This window comes from Eleutherodactylus coqui, chromosome 4 (genome assembly GCF_035609145.1).
Source record: "Eleutherodactylus coqui strain aEleCoq1 chromosome 4, aEleCoq1.hap1, whole genome shotgun sequence".
Taxonomy (NCBI): Eukaryota; Metazoa; Chordata; class Amphibia; order Anura; family Eleutherodactylidae; genus Eleutherodactylus; species Eleutherodactylus coqui.
The window spans coordinates 74,326,017-74,344,478 of NC_089840.1; the positions used below are offsets into that span (position 1 = coordinate 74,326,017).

General features: G+C 44.1%; 1 protein-coding gene across 4 annotated transcripts in view; it reads right to left on the reverse strand.

The window, feature by feature from the left end:
• MYO1C (myosin IC) overlaps nucleotides 1-18,462 on the reverse strand; it is a 138,974-nt gene that overhangs the window by 81,677 nt on the left and 38,835 nt on the right. Inside the window, exon 1 of one of the 4 annotated variants that reach the window (XM_066599663.1) lies at nucleotides 5,270-5,612. The exons of the other annotated variants lie outside the window; for them this stretch is intronic. Coding sequence (XP_066455760.1) covers nucleotides 5,270-5,287 — 18 coding nt within the window. The 5' untranslated portion in view covers nucleotides 5,288-5,612. Of the gene's footprint in view, nucleotides 1-5,269; nucleotides 5,613-18,462 lie in introns of those variants that run through there. 4 annotated transcript variants of the gene reach the window in all.

Consider the following 18,462-nt stretch of genomic DNA (forward strand, 5'->3'; position numbering starts at 1 on the left):
CAATGGATGCCTGTTGGGGTACAATGACAGGTTGCACCCAGTGTTAACATGCTAACAGTATTTTAGGCTAAAAAAAAATAAAAAAAATATGACAACTGGAAGGAGACAAAAATATATGTCTCCTCCCAGTTCATTAAAATAAATATTCAAAAGAATAGGGCCCAACACAGACTCAATTGGTACCCCATTAGTAATGGTGGCCCAAGCAGAGTATTATAACCACCCTCTGCTTTCTATCACTGAGCCAGTTACTTACCCACTTACACATTCTCCCCCCCCCCCCTCCCAATCCAAGCATTCTCATTTTGTATACCAACTTTCACAGTATCAAACGCTTTGGGGGAAAAAGATCAAGATACATACAATATGGTGACTCTTCCCGGTCCAGTACTGAGCTCACCACCTCGTAGAAGCTAATTGGGTTGGACAGGAGCGACCCCTCATAAACCCATGCTGATGCAGAGTTGTACAGCTATTTTCCTTGAGGTACTCCAGGATAGCATCTCTTAGAACCTCGTCAAACATTTTACCCACAATAGGAGTTAGACTTACCAGCCTAAAGATTTCAGGTTCACTTTTTGACACCTGTTCGAATATTTCCACCACATCTGCTATACGCCAATTTAGTGGAACAGACCCCGGCACTATAGAGTCCTTAAATATAAGAAGCAATGATCTTTCTATCATGTTACTTAATTCCCTTAGAACCTGGGGGTGTATGCCATTGGGACCCAGCGATTTGTTTACTTTTTAAAGGGACTTGTGACACAGGACGGAATATTCCACAACAGCATTGTGGAAGATGCAGCACCAAAATCTGCACTGCTAATGTGTGGATTTTAATATAGAATTAAAGATAGCAGAATTAGCAGAATTCTCCTGCTAGTTAGTGCTGAATTCAGCTGTGGCATATTCTACAACGTTGTTGCAGATTATTCCTTCCCGTGTTAAAGGTCCCTAAAGTGACTCCGGACTTCCTCCTGGATTAGACTGGTAATATTTAATGGAGAGTTTACTTTGTAATTCTGCAGGTCTCCTTGACATTTCATTTTCCCACGTGTATATACTGGCAAAAAAACGATGTAATAGACTTGCTTTCTCCTCATCACCCTCTACAATTTTTTCTTACATTATGTATTTGGTGGCCTATAGAAAATCCTAAAAAGGAATTTATTATTGTTTTTCCCTTCATGTATCTCTAACCATAGGAGAGCTCCACATGTTCATCTCACCCCCCCCCCCCCCAATACATCTTCCCGTAATGTGGACTTTAACCAGGATTTTACATAGAGACAAACCCATTCCCTTTCTAGTTTTTAAGATCCCTTTTGAACAGACTGTAACCCTGTAAATTCACTGCCCAGTCATAGCTTTCATCTAACCAGGTCTCAGTTATTCCCAGTATGTCATAGTTTTCTTCACATTTTTACTTCTAGTTCATCAACCTTAGGGTCATTTCACACGGGCAAGCATGATACATGGCCGTGAAAACCGCCCCCATATTGCGCTCGCCATCCAAGGATGCAAGGCATTTTCATGTGAAACCAGCCTTGCATCAGTTCGGGAATGAAGGAATCCTCTGCAGCAGCGTCACACTTGTGGCAGAGGATCAGAGAGTTCTCCCATTGGTTACAATGGGGCCAGCGCTGCCGCCGACCCCATTGAAAACGATGGGGCTGCGATACAAGATCACGCAGCAAGATAGAACATGCCACAGTTTGTTACTTGCATAGCATTGCGGTGCAGGAATACATCGCTCATGTGTATGACAGAACGCATTCAAATGAAAAGGGTTCATATTTGTGTGAGATGTGTGTGTCTTGCAACGCAGAAATCTCACACGATTTTCTCAGCCGTGTGTAGCGGCATTAGTCAGATTTCTAGCATTAGTCACCATACAGTTGAGAGGATTTTGTTTATTTTTTACCTTAAAGGGGTTGTCCCGCGCCGAAACGTTTTTTTTTTATTCAATAGGCGCCCCGTTCGACGCGAGACAAACCCCAATGCATGTGTTAAAAAAAAAAAAAACCGTTTAGTACTTACCCGAATCCCCGCGCTGCGGCGACTTCTTCCTTACCTTACTAAGATGGCCGCCGGGATCTTCACCCACGATGCACCGTGGGCTCTGTGCGGTCCATTGCTGATTCCAGCCTCCTGATTGGCTGGAATCGGCACACGTGACGGGGCGGAGCTACGAGGAGCAGCTCTCCGGCACGAGCGGCCCCATTCACCACGGAGAAGACCGGACTGCGCAAGCGCGTCTAATCGGGCGATTAGACGCTGAAATTAGACGGCACCATGGAGACGAGGACGCTAGCAACAGAACAGGTAAGTGAATAACTTCTGTATGGCTCATAATTAATGCACGATGTATATTACAAAGTGCATTAATATGGCCATACAGAAGTGTATAGACCCACTTGCTGCCGCGGGACAACCCCTTTAAGTATATCCCTACAAACTGTTCTGCCAGTTCGAACTGTATTATCCCCTCTCACCGCTCCAACCCCATTTCCATTACTTAGTCCCAGGTAACTGTCTTCTCCATCTCTCTGGTTTCCCTTCCCCCAGTCCTTAGTTTAAGCACTCCTCCAACTTTCTAGCCATCTTCTCCTCCAGCACAGCTGCGCCCTCCCCATTAAGATGCAGCCCGTCCCTATGGTAGAGCCTGTAGCCAACAGCAAAGACAGCCCAGTTCTCCAGGAAACTAAACCCCTCCTTTCTACACCAACTGTGGAGCCACTTGTTTACCTCCCTAATCTCCCACTGCCTTTCTGTGGCACGTGGTACAGGTAGCATTTCAAAAACTACTACTTTGGAGGTCCTTACCTTAAGCTTACATCATAGTTCCCTGAAATCATTGGCACTTTTAGTGCAGAAAAGGTGCAATAAATCCCAAAAAGAGAAAGATCACATAATTTATCAGTAAAACCACATGGCTGCCCCACGTGGGCATGGCTTGAGCAGTGCAGTAAGCTCCATTGTGGTCTCATCCTGTGGCTGAGGCTACATGGAGACTTTTTGTAATACAACTTCAGTGTCGAAGTTGTTTCTAACTTTTTAATATAGTTTCGGGCTCCTGGATGTCATTGGGCATCACCGCATTTGATGCCCAGTGACGTCCTGTAAACCTGTCACGTCAAAGCCCCCCCCCCCCCCCAGCAGGTTTACTGCAATGTCACTAGTGGCTTACCTATAGAGCCATCCATTGGCTGCAGCGGTCACATAAGAAAACAAACCATGCGACTGCTGCGGCAAAAGTAATGAAATAACCGGAAGAGCAGCAGGGGAGCATCGAGGCAACAGGTGTTTTTCATATCTGCAGAATCCCCCACTGCCACTAATGTTTAAAATGATCCAAAAACTCTTAACCATTGAGTGAGTGCTGCAGGTCACAGGAGGGCACTTCATTGCATGCAGCTCATACTGTCCCCTGGACGTCAGCTGTAGCCACGCTACAAAAAGTCTGTGTAGCCCCAGCTTAAATCAGTAGTCAGGGCCACTCCCTTTTCTCCCCATCAAACTAAAAATGTCATTTGTGCAATAGACAAGTGTCATGGGGCCTACATAACAAAGAAATTGAAATAAATTTTAAAAAGTTTAGGCAAAATGTATAAGTACAGAGTCAGTGCAGAAAAGTAACGGTACCGGCAACTACAGAAATGTCGCCAGTGATATTTATGAGAGCAACTACCATCAGCATGGACAATATGAAGACCATAGCAGATGACTGCCACCGGATAGATGATTCCTGGATCAGTTTGCTGGTGAAGAATCAGGAAAGTATATAAACAGAATCTTTGGCCCTTTGATTTTAGTCTTAAAAATTTCAAAGCATACTCATCACAGACTAGTCTTACAAATAACAGGGCGTAAGCCAGAGATCAATCAGTGATTTGGCGCTTCAACGTATGGCGTTGTCGCCCAGAGGAGCCTTCACAGACCAACTGTTCACAGAACAGCCGTCTGGTATATGGCCAGCTTTACACGGGTTGAAATAGCACAGATATGGCAAGTTGCCATTGTCCAAACTCCATATAACTAACCATTTTCTGTATGCCTACTCCCTAAGGCTGGGCTCACATGAGCGTGTGATAAAACGCTGCTATAACAGCATTTCACTGCTGTAGGAGCCGGCAAATCGCCACGATTTTTGACTGCACCTGACAGTGTATTTCACGCACGCTATAATTTATTTTTTTAATACATTTCCCGGTCTGTCGCTTCGCATATAGACGGCGCACAATTTAATCGCCTATGTACAGCATTTATTACGCACCCATAGAGAATAGGGCTCTAGCACGCGTCATACGCTGTAAGATAAGAAACATGTTGCGTTCTTTACCCGCGTATTGTATGCAAGTGTGAATGGATCAATGTACCATCATTGACTCCATTCACCGCGTATTATGTGCATGTAATACGCAATGAAATGACGATCGCGTGAGCCCGCCCTTCTGCATTTCATTTCCTTACTATTATTAAGTACCACCACCATATTGCTCATGAAGACCCAATAAATATGTAGCAAAAGTACGAAAACTTGAAACCCTCTCAGAGAGAAGTAATATCTAAATGGAAGACAAAAACGCAAGCATTCAGTGTTCCAACAACGGCGGTCTCCACAAAGACGAAGCCAATATTTGTTCGAAAGGAACTATTAAATCGGAATACCGTTGGAAAATGGACCAAAAAAAAATAAAAAATTTAAAATTAACAGGATGAGAAAGATGATCACAACTTTTGAGATCCAGAAAAAGCCCATAAGGCACATCGCCAAAAGTAACGGGAACAACTCCAAGGAACTGTAGAAAAGCACTAATGAGACTGAAAAGAAAGAAAGGGGTTACATGACGAATACACAAAGATCTTTTAAAGTACATTGGTCACACACCATGGATACATTCATTCAGAGCCAAACTACCGACGTCAGTAGGTCCTGGGTCTACAGGTCACCTCCGATAACTTAGGAAAGACAGACTGCAAGTCTACAACCCCTAACCCCAAATTATTTTAATGAGTCGCCCTTTATCACGATACAGTATTGGCAAATCTTCCCACATCTATGATGGACACCATTTTTCTCACCGAAATCACATTTCGGACTGATCACCAAGCAACCCCCTTAACCTGCATGCAGGAACCAGTCTTTTCTCTACCTACACTAGACAAACTTGCAATACACAACAGGAACTGTGTAATGACCATGGTATTCCGAATGACCAGCCCAACCACAGCACTCTGTCCAAATCCCCTGAACCCAACTCACCGCCGCTCTGTACTTCATTGCTGCTGTCAGATGACAAGGAGCTCCAGTGGCAAAGTCTGAGCTGCAGCCCCTTTCCAGGCGACTTTCTTAAATCAAATCCAGAGAAGCAGCATCAGTAGAAACAGAAGATCCAGCCTTAATGATCTAAGTAGACGGTCATAACATATTAATCCAGCGTCGTGTGCTAAAGCATTTTCAGAGTACTAGAAGCCGAGCTCCACGTCCGCTGCAGACCTGCCGGCAGCTTATAGGGATAGAGACTGAGCAAACACAAGAAGCATTACAGCCTGGAGAGGAAAAACTTAGAATCTACAATCTACTCCCAGACTGAGATCAGGCGTCACTGGCAGAGAAAGACAGGAACGAAAAGAAGGAATTAAAAAAAAAAAAAAGGGCTGGGAATCTTGGGCTGGAGCCCAAACCTAATAAACACGGCACACAAGACAGGGGAATGATGGCCTATGATTGGTGGGCCTCACACTCCTTCCAGTCCCGGCATGCTGCTGCACATTTCTCATTGCTGTAAATTTGCAAAAGCTAAGCCACATCCGAGAAGAATCCTACAGGTAAAGAAGAAGTCAGGTGGAAAGAGGTCATAGCGGGTAAATATTCTACATGCTGTATTAATGTAACCTACTCCATATACTAAAGTGCAGTATCTGACCTCTTGTTGTGCGACTAGCTTAAAGCAGACAATAGACACATCAAATCATTAAAGGGGTATTCCGGGCACAGTACAAGAACTCAAAATCCAATAAGACATATCAGTACATTAAAGTGGTTATAGGTTTTGTTTCCTTTTTTTCCCTTCGTCAGTCAATTGCAACACCTACTGGTGAATATTCAAATAAGGGAGATGGAATAATACCTCCACGGTGCCACCTATCAAAAGGCAGCATTCCTTCAAGCCAAAGTTAGACTCTTTATACAAGCCTTGTAACAATGACTGGGAATTGCCGACTGAGGAGGGGCAAACACCCCGAAACAGCTGGCTGTGCATGAAGTCTGGCTTTGCTTTCAATTCCCGGTCATTGTTACAAGGCTCATATAAAGAGTCTAACATTGACTTGAAGGAATGCTGCCTTCCAATAGGTGGCACTGTGGAGATATTGTTCCATCTCCCTTATTTGCATATTACCCAGAGGAGCATGAATGGCCTTTTAAGTCTTCTCACTCACTGTCTAGGCGCTTTCCCTAAGGAGAAGAGATAGCGTTTTGGACCCTTATGAATATTAGCGCTACCTCCCCTGTCCATAGCCTCAAACATCCAGCTTAGGGTGGTGCAGGGGTAGATGCACTAGAATTTACTGATCACGCGCCTACATGCCTTCTCTGGGTCTCTGATGTCGGTATTAAACCTCATGACTACTCACTGACCAATCAGAGCACTAGAATATCATTATAGAAGCCCATCATTGTACTTTCTGTTATTTCTCAATATAATAAACTTCATTGCTCCTACCTGCAGGGCTCAAAGACGGTTGTTTCTAGTAAGATGGAGGCCCTAAGGGGGATGAGTGGTGCTATAGCGCTGCCCAGGATACCGGGGGTTAGCATCCTGGAACTTGTAGCCAAGAGGCTACCGCTGTGTTTACTGTGAAAATGAAGGATGTAAACACAAAGGGCAGATTCATGGCTGCCGAGAAAGAAGAAGAGGGTCCATAGCGGTGAATACAAGGTACAGGCTGCTGCTCTTTGGCTATATTGAGGAGGTTGTAGAATTTTTATTTTGATCGCCGAAAACCCCTTTAAAGTATACTGAATTCACAGATTTTGGAGATATAAGTTACCCACCCATCCAAGGTGTACAGGGATAGTATAGCTATAGATGTCAGGGAAATGCAGATCAGGCCTGCTGAATTACAACATACCCAATCCTTTATTTTCCTAAGAGAGGAATGCTGACAGGGGTATTTGGAAGCAGCTTTCATCCTACTGAAAAATGTACATCATCCAACTTAAGCAGGTTTAAAGGGGTTGTCCCGCGAAAGCAAGTGGGGGTATACACTTCTGTATGGCCATATTAATGCACTTTGTAATGTACATTGTGCATTAATTATGAGCCATACAGAAGTTATTCACTTACCTGTTCCGTTGCTGGCGTCCCCGTCTCCATGGTGCCGTCTAATCTTCAGCATCTAATCGCCCGATTAGACGCGCTTGCGCAGTCCTGTCTTCTGTATGGGGCCGCTCGTGCCAGAGAGCGGCTCCTCGTAGCTCCGCCCCGTCACGTGTGCCGATTCCAGCCAATCAGGAGGCTGGAATCAGCAATGGACCGCACAGAAGACCTGCGGTCCACCGAGGGTGAAGATCCCGGCGGCCATCTTCACAAGGTAAGTAAGAAGTCACCGGAGCGCGGGGATTCGGGTAAGTACTACCCGTTTTGTTTTTTTTATCCCTGCATCGGGTTTGTCTCGCGCCGAACGGGGGGGCTATTGAAAAAAAAAAACCCGTTTCGGCGCGGGACAACCCCTTTAAGTCAGGAAAGATAGCTGTTGGCCGATTTTAAAAGGGAGGCAGGCAGGCAAACTGGGCAATTGCCTAGGGCCCATTTTTCCAGGGGAGTTCCCGGTGACTGGAACGGGCCATACTCCACTTGTTGCCAAGGGCCCCTGAATTTCAATAAAAATGGCCATGTCTGCTGAATGACAAGGCAGGGAGGAAAGAATGGGACCTCAGACAATTTTGAAGAGAGAAGCATTTCTTTGCATAACATATATTAGAGGATTGATGCTCAAGAAATCAAATAAGGCTTTGTTTACAGGAAGAGATAACGGCTCCAACGGGGCTCGGAATGATGAATTGTATGAATAACCGCAGTGTTTATGATCATGATGTGACCTATTAATAACCCTGTTTACTGATATGACTGGACTAGTAATAAAAGTCGTTTGTGGGAGCTCTTTATTATGAGGTATAGCAGTAATTGACAGCCTTCTGACCAACTAGGCTCCGGTGGATGGGTAACAAAAGTCTATGGCAGACCAACCCCTTTAAGGCTGGGTCCACACAGGGGTGATTTTCAGTGGAATGTCCACAGCGGAAAAGCCTGCCTCTGAACCATTTGGTGCGGGTTTTGAAGTGAGTGTCATCACAAATTCCTGTGCGGAATCTGTCGGAAAGTTGACAAGCTGCGGAATTGAATTCTAAACCGCAAGTCAATTTCCGCAAGGATTTTGTGCGGATTATTTCCGCAGCTTGTGGACGAGATTTTCTAAATTTAGCCCACTTTGCTGCTACTGTAAATGCCACAGAATTTCTGTGTGGAGGGTCCGCATGGAAATTCTGTGGCAATTCTGTGATCCCCACCTAACTGTGGAAGCTAAGGGTATAGTCGCACTTTTTGTAGTGATTTTAGATAAATGGTGGCAAAAAAAACGCAATAGGACAACCTATTAATACATAACAACCTAGGCACCCATGTTATCATATAATGACTTTCCTCATGAAAGTAAACAAAACAGGGGTACTGGTGTAATATGTCTCCACTGGAAGACATGGATTGGGCGAGCCGAGTTACAGGGGACGGGCAGGTCACTCCCACAGCTCTGGATTGGCTGATGCCCCACACAGCTCCCAGAAACACATGTACCGGCTCTCCCCGCTGACAGCTCACACATCTCCTCGCTCTCCTCCTGGTCCTACTACTAATGCCATCTCCACTCCTGGCCCCACTATCACTCTCCCCACTGAACTTCCATCTCACCTCCTGGTGCCGCTGTACCGACCCCGCTGTCACTCTCCTTCCCCTCGCCCTCCCACTCCACCGCTGGCCTCCCATGTCCGCTCCTGACCCTACTGTCACTTTTCCCCCGACCGCAGGGGTGGGGGGGGGGGAGAACTACCATCTGGAGGGGCCAGGGCTGAAGAAAGGACAGCCCCCCCCCCCCCAACAAAGCGGCAGCAGATTGTCAGCCGGCAACTAATTGGCCGGCCAGGAGTAGGAGCGCCGTCTGTGGCACACAGCCGGCCTTCCGCCCAGCCGGAGGGAGCAGCATGCGGGAGCTGAGGATTCGGGGCTGAAGACGGCAATGCCCCACAAAGCAGGATCCCATTATTTGGTTTGGCTGATTCGCGGTGATTGGTTGTTTAGGGTGGCTCGTGTAGAAGTGGGGAGTAAAAGGCATCCAGTCACCTGGCACAAGTAACTGTGGGGACGGGACATAGAGTCCAGGAGCCAATCAAGAGCTAGCGGCGTGACCGGGGCGTTACCTTCAGCTCTGCCTGGTCAACCCCTAGCTTCCAGTGTCGACATATGACACCAGTACCCAAAGCAGGTTCCCTTGCAGTAACAAAGCAGCAAAAATCCTAAAAAAAGGCAAAAAACTGTAAAAGTATATTAGAAGATTACATAACCTTATACAATTAATAAACTATATTTGCTGAAACCATATTTTTCCATCAGCTGCTTGCCTGGCTGTTGCACTCAATACACTGAGCTGTTTTCTGCAGGAAGCATACAGCTCCATTCTCACTGCAGTGGCCAAGCTTGGTATTACAGGCAAAGTTCCCACTAAAGTGAATGGTCTGTGGTACCAAGTAGTAGAGAACAGAGCTGTTTGGCATCAATAGTTTACAACTGGAAAACCCCTTTAAACAAGCAGGTGTGCCAGGTAACCCATGTATATAGTTAGATCATGGATTTATAAAGAAAAATACCCTCATAGCATTATAACTGCAAGATGACAGTCTAGAGTTTCGTAGGTACAACAGAATGGAAAACCCTGGGTAGGAGAAGACACATTACAGTCCAAGTTATACAAAGCTAAATACACAAACAAAAATACATAAATACGCCAATCAGAAGACAGTTGCAAAAAAAATTAACTTGGAAAAAAAATAATCAGTTGCAATAGAATAGTAAAGTAGCAAATGTCCAATTACTGCTGATGTCAGACATGGAGCTCATGAATATTAACAGGCAGTATAAACTCAGCAGTAGGACACGCTCAGGATACAGTTTCCTCTAGCTCTGTGTCAGCGCCGGACGGCTCCTCCACTGCCTTTTATGGGGAAAATATGTTTGCACTGGAAAAAGTGAGTGCAGATGGGACTGTGGCTACAGCAGAAAGGAGGGAGTGACTGCAAAGATCTGCACCAAGCCTAGGCTGCAGTCAGCAGTCATACACAGCAGAATATAGATTTAGTTAAAGGAAAAAGACTAAACAAAAAAAATATATATATATTTTCAGGAGGTAGCCGATGCATGTGGGAATCTGCTGCTTGCATCTAATAGTCTTTGCATTTTTGTTTTAATTAAAAAACACAAAGTTGTGTTGCCAAGGAGTTTTTTTCTGCTATAGCAAACTTTGAATGATGCTGTAATCCAGCAACTGTATGCAAATTGCACCTGAAAAACTCGGGCGCAGCTTACATTGGACAACATACGGACATCCGTCTGAGTGCTGTTCATTATTCATGGGCCCTACACAACCATTTCTTTTATACAGACCATCAGTCTGTGTGAACAGCTGAATTAGCTATAATGGGTACGTGGAGAGTAGAAAGATACTATAATATGTGGCTTTATGGAAGAACACAGAATCTTCTAGTGTAAGATCCCGAGTAGAATGGAGAACATGGATAGGATGGAAGACAAAAGATGAGGGAGGAGATATAGGAGGTGCAGCACTGTGGAGAGCTTTATGGATGAGAGTGAGGAGTTTAAATTGTATTCTATAGTGGACAAGCAACCATCATATACTCATTGTTAAAATCCAGTCCCCAAGTGTATAGACTTATGACTAAGATAGTTTGTCTTAAAGGCATGGCAATTCCTATACAGAATGAAAACGGTTTGGCAGATGGTGATCCAATTTTGCATAGAAGCTGCAGGGGAAGGGGGAAACCTGTTAGGTCATGTGACCATTTTGAATGCCACCATCTTGGAATCAACTATACATTTTTTTAGTGGGAGGATAGGCGTGTGATTTATCAAACTGGTAAAGAATTTCACCAGAAAAACAACAGTGTGCTTCATTTAAACATAATTTTATTCATTCTTATAATAGCCGTGATTTTGTATGAAACTAGAAAATTGACCATAATCTCTACAGAATGCATTCAAACTGCTGGCCACCAAACATGTTTGAGTGTTAACCCTATCCTTTTCACCCATTTATGATGAACTCTCACTAAATCATCAAGTTGAATGTTAGCACAAGTATCAATAATTCTGTGTTTTAGATGAGCAATATTCTGTATCTTCTCAGAGTAAACAAATGCCTTAACATGACCCCACAGATAAAAATCCAAAAGATGTCAAATCAGGAGAAAGTGGTGGTCACTCAACTGGACCTCTGTGATCAATCCACTTTTTGCAGAAACTGCACATCAACCCTTTCCAATCAACTGTCTGACCTCTGAAGACAATTTTATTTAAGGCTGTACAGCTCCGATGTTGGAAGACGTTCATCTGGGTTCTCTAATTGTATATTGCCAGCCTCTCTGCTGTTGGAGCCTATCCACAGTGTCACCTCATGCAGTACTGGCTTTAGCCAGCAGATAGCGCTGTTGTATAACGGCAGATAAAGAGTAAGCCCCCTAGGAAAACCAGGATACAGATTGGATTGGAAAGGGTTAAAGGGGTTTTCCAGGGAAATACTATTGATAACCCATCATCAGGATAGGTCATCAATAGTTGATTGGCAACGGTCTGTTGCTCTGGACCCCGGACTCAATCAGCTGAGAGGGTGCATGTTGTCAGCTCCACAAATACACAGAGATCAGAGTGGAAGCCTCCCCGCCGACCTCTCTGTATAGTGGCTGGCACAGTTCTCATTGAAATCAATGGGAGCCATGCCTGCAGTTACAAGCGCCGGCCACTATACGGAGGTTTGTGGGGAGACTTCGGCTCAGATTCCTGAGTATTTGCGCCGACCTCCCATGTAGTGGCCAGCACTTGTGACTCAGCTGATCGGTCGGGATACCGAGAGACCGACCCCAGCCGATCAATTATTGATAACCTATCCCGATGAGAGGTCATCAATAGTATTTCCCTGAAAACCCCCTTTAAGATAGTCTCTGACAAAATGTCCTTAAAGGGGTTGTCTCGCGAAAGCAAGTGTGGTTATACACTTCTGTATGGCCATATTAATGCACTTTGTAATATACATCGTGCATTAAATATGAGCCATACAGAAGTTATTCACTTACCTGCTCCGTTGCTAGCGTCCCCGTCTCCATGGCTCCGTCTAATTTCGCTAGCTTCTTGCTTTTTTAGATGCGCTTGCACCGCGCGGTCTTCTGCCTGGTGAATGGGGCCGCTCGTGCCGGAGAGCTGCTCACCGCGTCGTCATCGTAGCTCCGCCCCGTCACGTGTGCAGATTCCAGCCAATCAGGAGGCTGGAATCGGCAATGGAACGCAAGGAAGGAGAAGAAAATCCACAGTGCAATGTGCTTTTTAAAAACTAACCTATGTTTTCTTTTTAACAGGGCAGAATGCGGGGGTAAGTGAAAAAAAAATGTTTTCGCTTTCGCCACGAGACAACCCCTTTAATGAGGCAGAGGGCCATCTTGTTGAAAGAGTTCTGGAAATGTTTTGTCCCCTGAAAACAATGAAAGGAACATCTTCATTTACCAACTTTGCAAACAGTCTGGTCTTAATGTTCTCTTAAAGAGGGTGCTCGAAATTAAGGTATCACATACATCACACCATACCGTTACATTAGGTGAGGCAACCATGTTAAAAATGGATGAGTCGGGTGAGTTGGTCTCTGGACAGTATTGGTGAGGCTACATTCACACTAGCGCTTTTAATAAAAGTGGGTAAAAAAAAAAAACCAACAGAAAACAGAAGTGAAACAACAACCACCACGTAAGCGGAAAGCTTACAGATATTTTTTATATAATGAATGTGGCTCAGTGGTTAGAGCTGTTGCCTTGCAGTGATGGGTTCAAATCTCATCAAGAGTAACATTAACTTTGAAAGACTTCATACAGGCATCACCCTTGGTCACATTTGAACCCAAGACCTCAGCAGTACAAGGCAGCAGTGCTTAGCACTGAGCCATAGTCAATGAAGAGGCCCTGCCACCACCGTGCAGAAAATTGGAAACGAAAAACAGTGTCTTCCAGTTCCATCCGCCTCCCAATAAATACAATGCTATAGAAAAAGGATCCATCTGTATTCAGTTTTCCAAAAATGGGAACAAAAAGTGCAGCAGTTTGGTTTTTACACTGGATCAAATACGCAGAGTGGAGACGGAAAATACAGAAGCAGGAGTTCTCCCGCTTCAATAGGTTTCTATGGGTTTGAAAATGGAAGCTTCCTTTACGTTTTGCTGTTCCTGCGACGGATCAAAAAAACTCAACAAAACAATGTGAAAAGGACCCGATTCTATTTGCTTCATGAATAGTGAGGTCAACAATCTGCTTCATTACTGAACACCATCGGATACGAAACATGAGGGTATATCTGCAAATGTTGCAGCATCTGCAATTTGTAAGGATGCAATTTATGTGCAGACGAATTTCGCAAACACATTCTGTTTGAGATAACTGCATTATTCACACTGACTAATGAAGAAAAACTACTGTGGTAAAACACAAGAATAAACAAACTAATAAGTAGCTACTTAAGAGCAATTAAAGTGTGCAAATGAAGCCTTTAGCTGAAAGCAGTTAATAGCCCGAGGGCTCTTATTTGCTTTCAGTTCCTTTGTTCTCCGACGGGAAACAATGCTATCAGCACTACCCTTTGAGAACTCCAGCTGGCAGTGCACGAAAATTGTATGAAGGCCTGCGCTTAGACACAATGATGATCGCTTAAACAATCGCTTTTTAGCTATTTTTGAGCGATCATCGCTTTGTGTAAATGGGCCTTTAGCCTCCCTGTTTGCGATGAAGATAGATGAGGCAACCCTAGGTTTTTTGTTTTGTTTTTTTTGGTTTTTTTTTAAATAAAGCTGGAGAGTTTTTTTTTTAATTAGTCTACTATAACGGGTATGGGATTGGGAAGGCTATGGAGTGGAAGTAAAGCACCATTTACACGCAAAGACAATCTTTCAAACGATTTAAAGATTGACAGTTTTAGCGATCATTTTGCATAAAATGTTAGTGGACACTTTATTAGCTTCATTTGCATGTAAATGAGCCTCCAGGACCTATGTGCAGTGCACAGCAGATGGTCTGAGCTCTGCAATCAGCTCCATTGTATTCTTTCAGCAGCTGGAGAGAAAACAATGTAATTTCCTACTCCCATGGAGAACACAGTGTGCGGTCTGAACGACATGCAACGATATCACTCATTTGTGGTCCTTTGAATGAGTTTTTAACAATTGTTGCATGTAAATGGGCCTTCGGAGTATTTTAGGCAAGATAAGCATTTTATAAAAGTGTAATTTGACCAACCCAGGAGAGTTCTTGAAGAGAGGTCAGTAGAGGTACAAAATCGAATGCAATGAGGTTAAATAGAGGAGAAACTAAAGTTTGATTCCAAGATATTGTACATCATCCCTCTGGCAATGGAAGGGAAATTTACGTTGGATGGAAACTTTCAAGGCATCAGAAATATTAATACCCAGAATTCGTGATTTCTATTGGAGCTTACATTAAGAAACGTGACTAAAATAAGAGATGGGTATCATAAGCTGCTCTTAAAGAGGGGAATGGATCAGAAAGGGTCAATATTACATCATCTGCAAACAAGCCTATTTTGCATTGTCTGAGGCCTGCTGAGAAACTTTTAATATTAGTTCTAATCATTTACGCAAGAGATTCTATTACAAGACAAAAAAGCAATAGAGGTGATAAAAGGGACACCCATGGCCGGTATCATTACTGATTTGGAATGGTTTGGAGAAACCACCTACAAGATTCCTAGTGGTAGGGGACCAATACAAGGCTTGAACTACGTTAAAGATGTTGCAGTGAAAAGCAAATGTAAGTAACGCTGCAAATGTGAATTCCCAATGTATTCTGTCAAATGCCTTCTCTGTTTTGGCCAAATGTGGGGATAAGATAAGAGTCGAAAAGTTTATAATACTTATTGACTAAGCCACCTGGGCCTGGAGTGTTGTGCGATTTGATCTTTGAGACCTACAGAGGAAGAATAGGAGCATTGGGATTATTAAAACGGAGCAGAAGAAACGGGTGGGCGCTTTATCTTTTTGAAGAAAGTTGTTAATTAGCGGTAGAATGAGATGGGGAATAGGAAAATCATCCTTCAAGTTGTAGAATTTGGCCGCCTGCAGACGGATGAAAGTCTGCGGCGGGATTTCCCACGGAATTTCCGCCTGTGGAAGCTGCCATAGAGTTGCGTTAACAAACGCAATCCTAGGCAGACGGCTGCGATTTGTCTGCGCGAGTTCCCACGCGGCAAACAAATCGCGGCATGTTCTATTTCTGTGCGGGGCTCAGAGAGCCCCGCACAGAAATCTCACTCCCTGGCCGCCGGCTCCGATCTGCGCATGCGCCGACACATCAAACACCTGGAGCCGCGGAAACAGGCGAGTACGCGCTGCTCTCTGCAGGGGCTCGGGTCGGGTCCCGCTGCAAGGATTCTCGCAGCCGGATCCGACCCGGCCGTCTGCAGGCGGCCTTTGGAGTATAAAGAGATCAATTCATTCGCTATGTGCTGGAGATGGGGGATATTGGTACCAGAGCCGTCTGTTTTGATTACATATGGGATCTTTGCTTTAGATTTAGTATTGTTTTTTTAACTTTAAAAAGGTAGCCATTTATTTTGAGAACTTATTAAAAGATGAATAGAATGTTGCGCAAGAAAGGTTTAAGCTGAAGTCTTAGCTAGTTATGCTTGATAAAGCCCCAGGAGACGGGTCGAAACGTCGTTGGTTATCTTTTTATGGAAGACTAAAGATTTTATATTTATTATTCATCTAAATGCTGCCTGGACCATATATTTCACGTGGATATCTATTGTGGTCATGATTCAGACCTTGGCTGGGCTCTGCATTCGTCTTTCTCCTTGTCATGCATGATATTTGATTGGCCTTCAGTTGCTGCTTGGTGATTTACTTTATTTACTTCTTAAAAGGGGTTGTCCCGCGCGAGACAACCCCGATGCAGGGGTTAAAAAAGATCACCGGACAGCGCTTACCTGAATCCCCGCGCTCCGGTGACTTCTTACTTACCCGGTGAAGATGGCCGCCAGCATCTTCTCCCTCCGTGGACCGCAGGGCTTCTGTGCGGTCCATTGCCGATTCCAGCCTCCTGATTGGCTGGAATCGGCACGTGACGGGGCAGAGCTACACGGAGCCCCATTGAGAAGATAAGACCCGGACTGCGCAAGCGCGTCTAATTTGGCCATTAGACGGCGAAAATTAGACGGCAACCATGGAGACGAGGATGCCAGCAACGGAGCAGGTAAGTGAAAAACTTTTTATAACTTCTGTATGGCTCATAATTAATGCACAATGTACATTACAAATTGCATTAATATGGCCATACAGAAGTGTATAGACTCACTTGCTGCCGCGGGACAACCCCTTTAATTTGAGAAGGTCATCGTGGTAGGGGAAGGGGAGAGGCATATGGGTTTCTAAGCTTGGTAATTTGTATAATAGACTGATTAATACATTGTTTTTGGGGGGGGGGGGGGGTTATGCTTTTTATGCTGTGAGACAGTTATTAGAACGTATAAATGCTCTGTGGGCATTCCAAACAGAAAACATGTCAGTTTCAGGAATTGCATTAAAGAGGAAATATTTATTACGTTTTAATGATATAAGCTTATTATAATTATAATAAGAAAAACACTGTTTCTCTAGGACCTGATGTTAGTTGAGGGCATCTAGACAAAGGGTCAATGAGATAGGAGAATGATCAGACCACATAATGGCCCCGATTAGTGAGAAACTAATGGCCCTTTTAGACACAAAGATGATCACTCAAAAGATGGCTTTTGAGCGATCATTTTGCATAAACTACTAATTGGAACTAATGCCCATTAGTACCAATTAGCAGCCTGTGTGCCACTGGAAGCTGTATTCAGGGAACAGACCACCCGCTGTTCGCTGGCAGAACAAAGCAAAAGTATTCAGCGAACAGTGGGTGGTCTGTTCCCTGAATACTTTCGCTTTGCTCTGCCAGTGGGGCTGACAGCTGAGACAATACAATCAGCTGTTATCAGTTCTTCCCCAGCAGAACACAGCGTGCGGTTAGTCTTATCAGCTTTTCTGCTGAACCAGGACGGATTTCAGGCAGATATAAATTCCATCGTTCAGCGAAAAACTGAAAGATGGGCAAACTTAGACAACGATTATCGCTCAAAAGCTGGCTTTTGAGCGATAATCGTGGTGTCTAAATGGGCCCTTACAGAGGGAAATGTTAACTTATCTACAAGGAATAAATCTATTCAAGAAAAGGATGTGAGGCGAGAAGACTAGAAAGTGAACTCTTTGGAAGAGGTATTTAAACATCTAAAAGCGTTATAGAGTGGTAGGTGTGTTTTGAACATAACCGGATAAGATAATAAATCTACCCTTGGAAACAATATATGTGAATTAGATCAAAATCTATATTCTCGTGACACAATCAAAACCCATTATTAGAGTATACTATAAAAATTTAAGGGTGTTTTTTGGGAGAACTTCGGGTAAGAAAGAAGAAAATGGGTCTTTTGAAAGCAGATACGGTAATATCTCTTTATTTCCTAAAGCTTAGTAAATGTAGGAATTATACAGAGTCACGTAGAACCTCGGTGAGTAACATGTTGCAGAACACAAAGAAAAAAAAAAACAAGCAACATTCTAGGCTTCTTAAGTAGAATAGAAGCAAAACAAATTGTGGTTTCCATGGGAGCAGAAATCCAAAACACTGAAAACGACAGGTGGACCAAAAGTTACAGCAGGAATCTCAGCCTGTTTTTCTTTTGGAGGAAAAGTTTGCCTGGAAATTTTTAAATCTCCTCATACTAGGAAGGAAGTAACCTCAGTGGGCGGAAGCCTTTTGGATTCAGTCTCATGATGTTTTGAATGGTTACCTTGAGGAGGAGGGTACTATTGTATCTTGTCACCACCGGAAGTACGGGTGGAGATAAGATTGACAGGCCGGCGATTCCCCGTTACTGATTGGCTGCACGGCTGGCTCACATCCAACCATTTACAGCTAATAATGTAAGCCTTACGCTGAAACTAACCCTAGCCCTCCATCTCAGCCATAACTCAATCACGACACTGCTAGGACCTTCCAGCAGCCAGTCAATCAGAACATTTGGGGGTGTTACATACCCC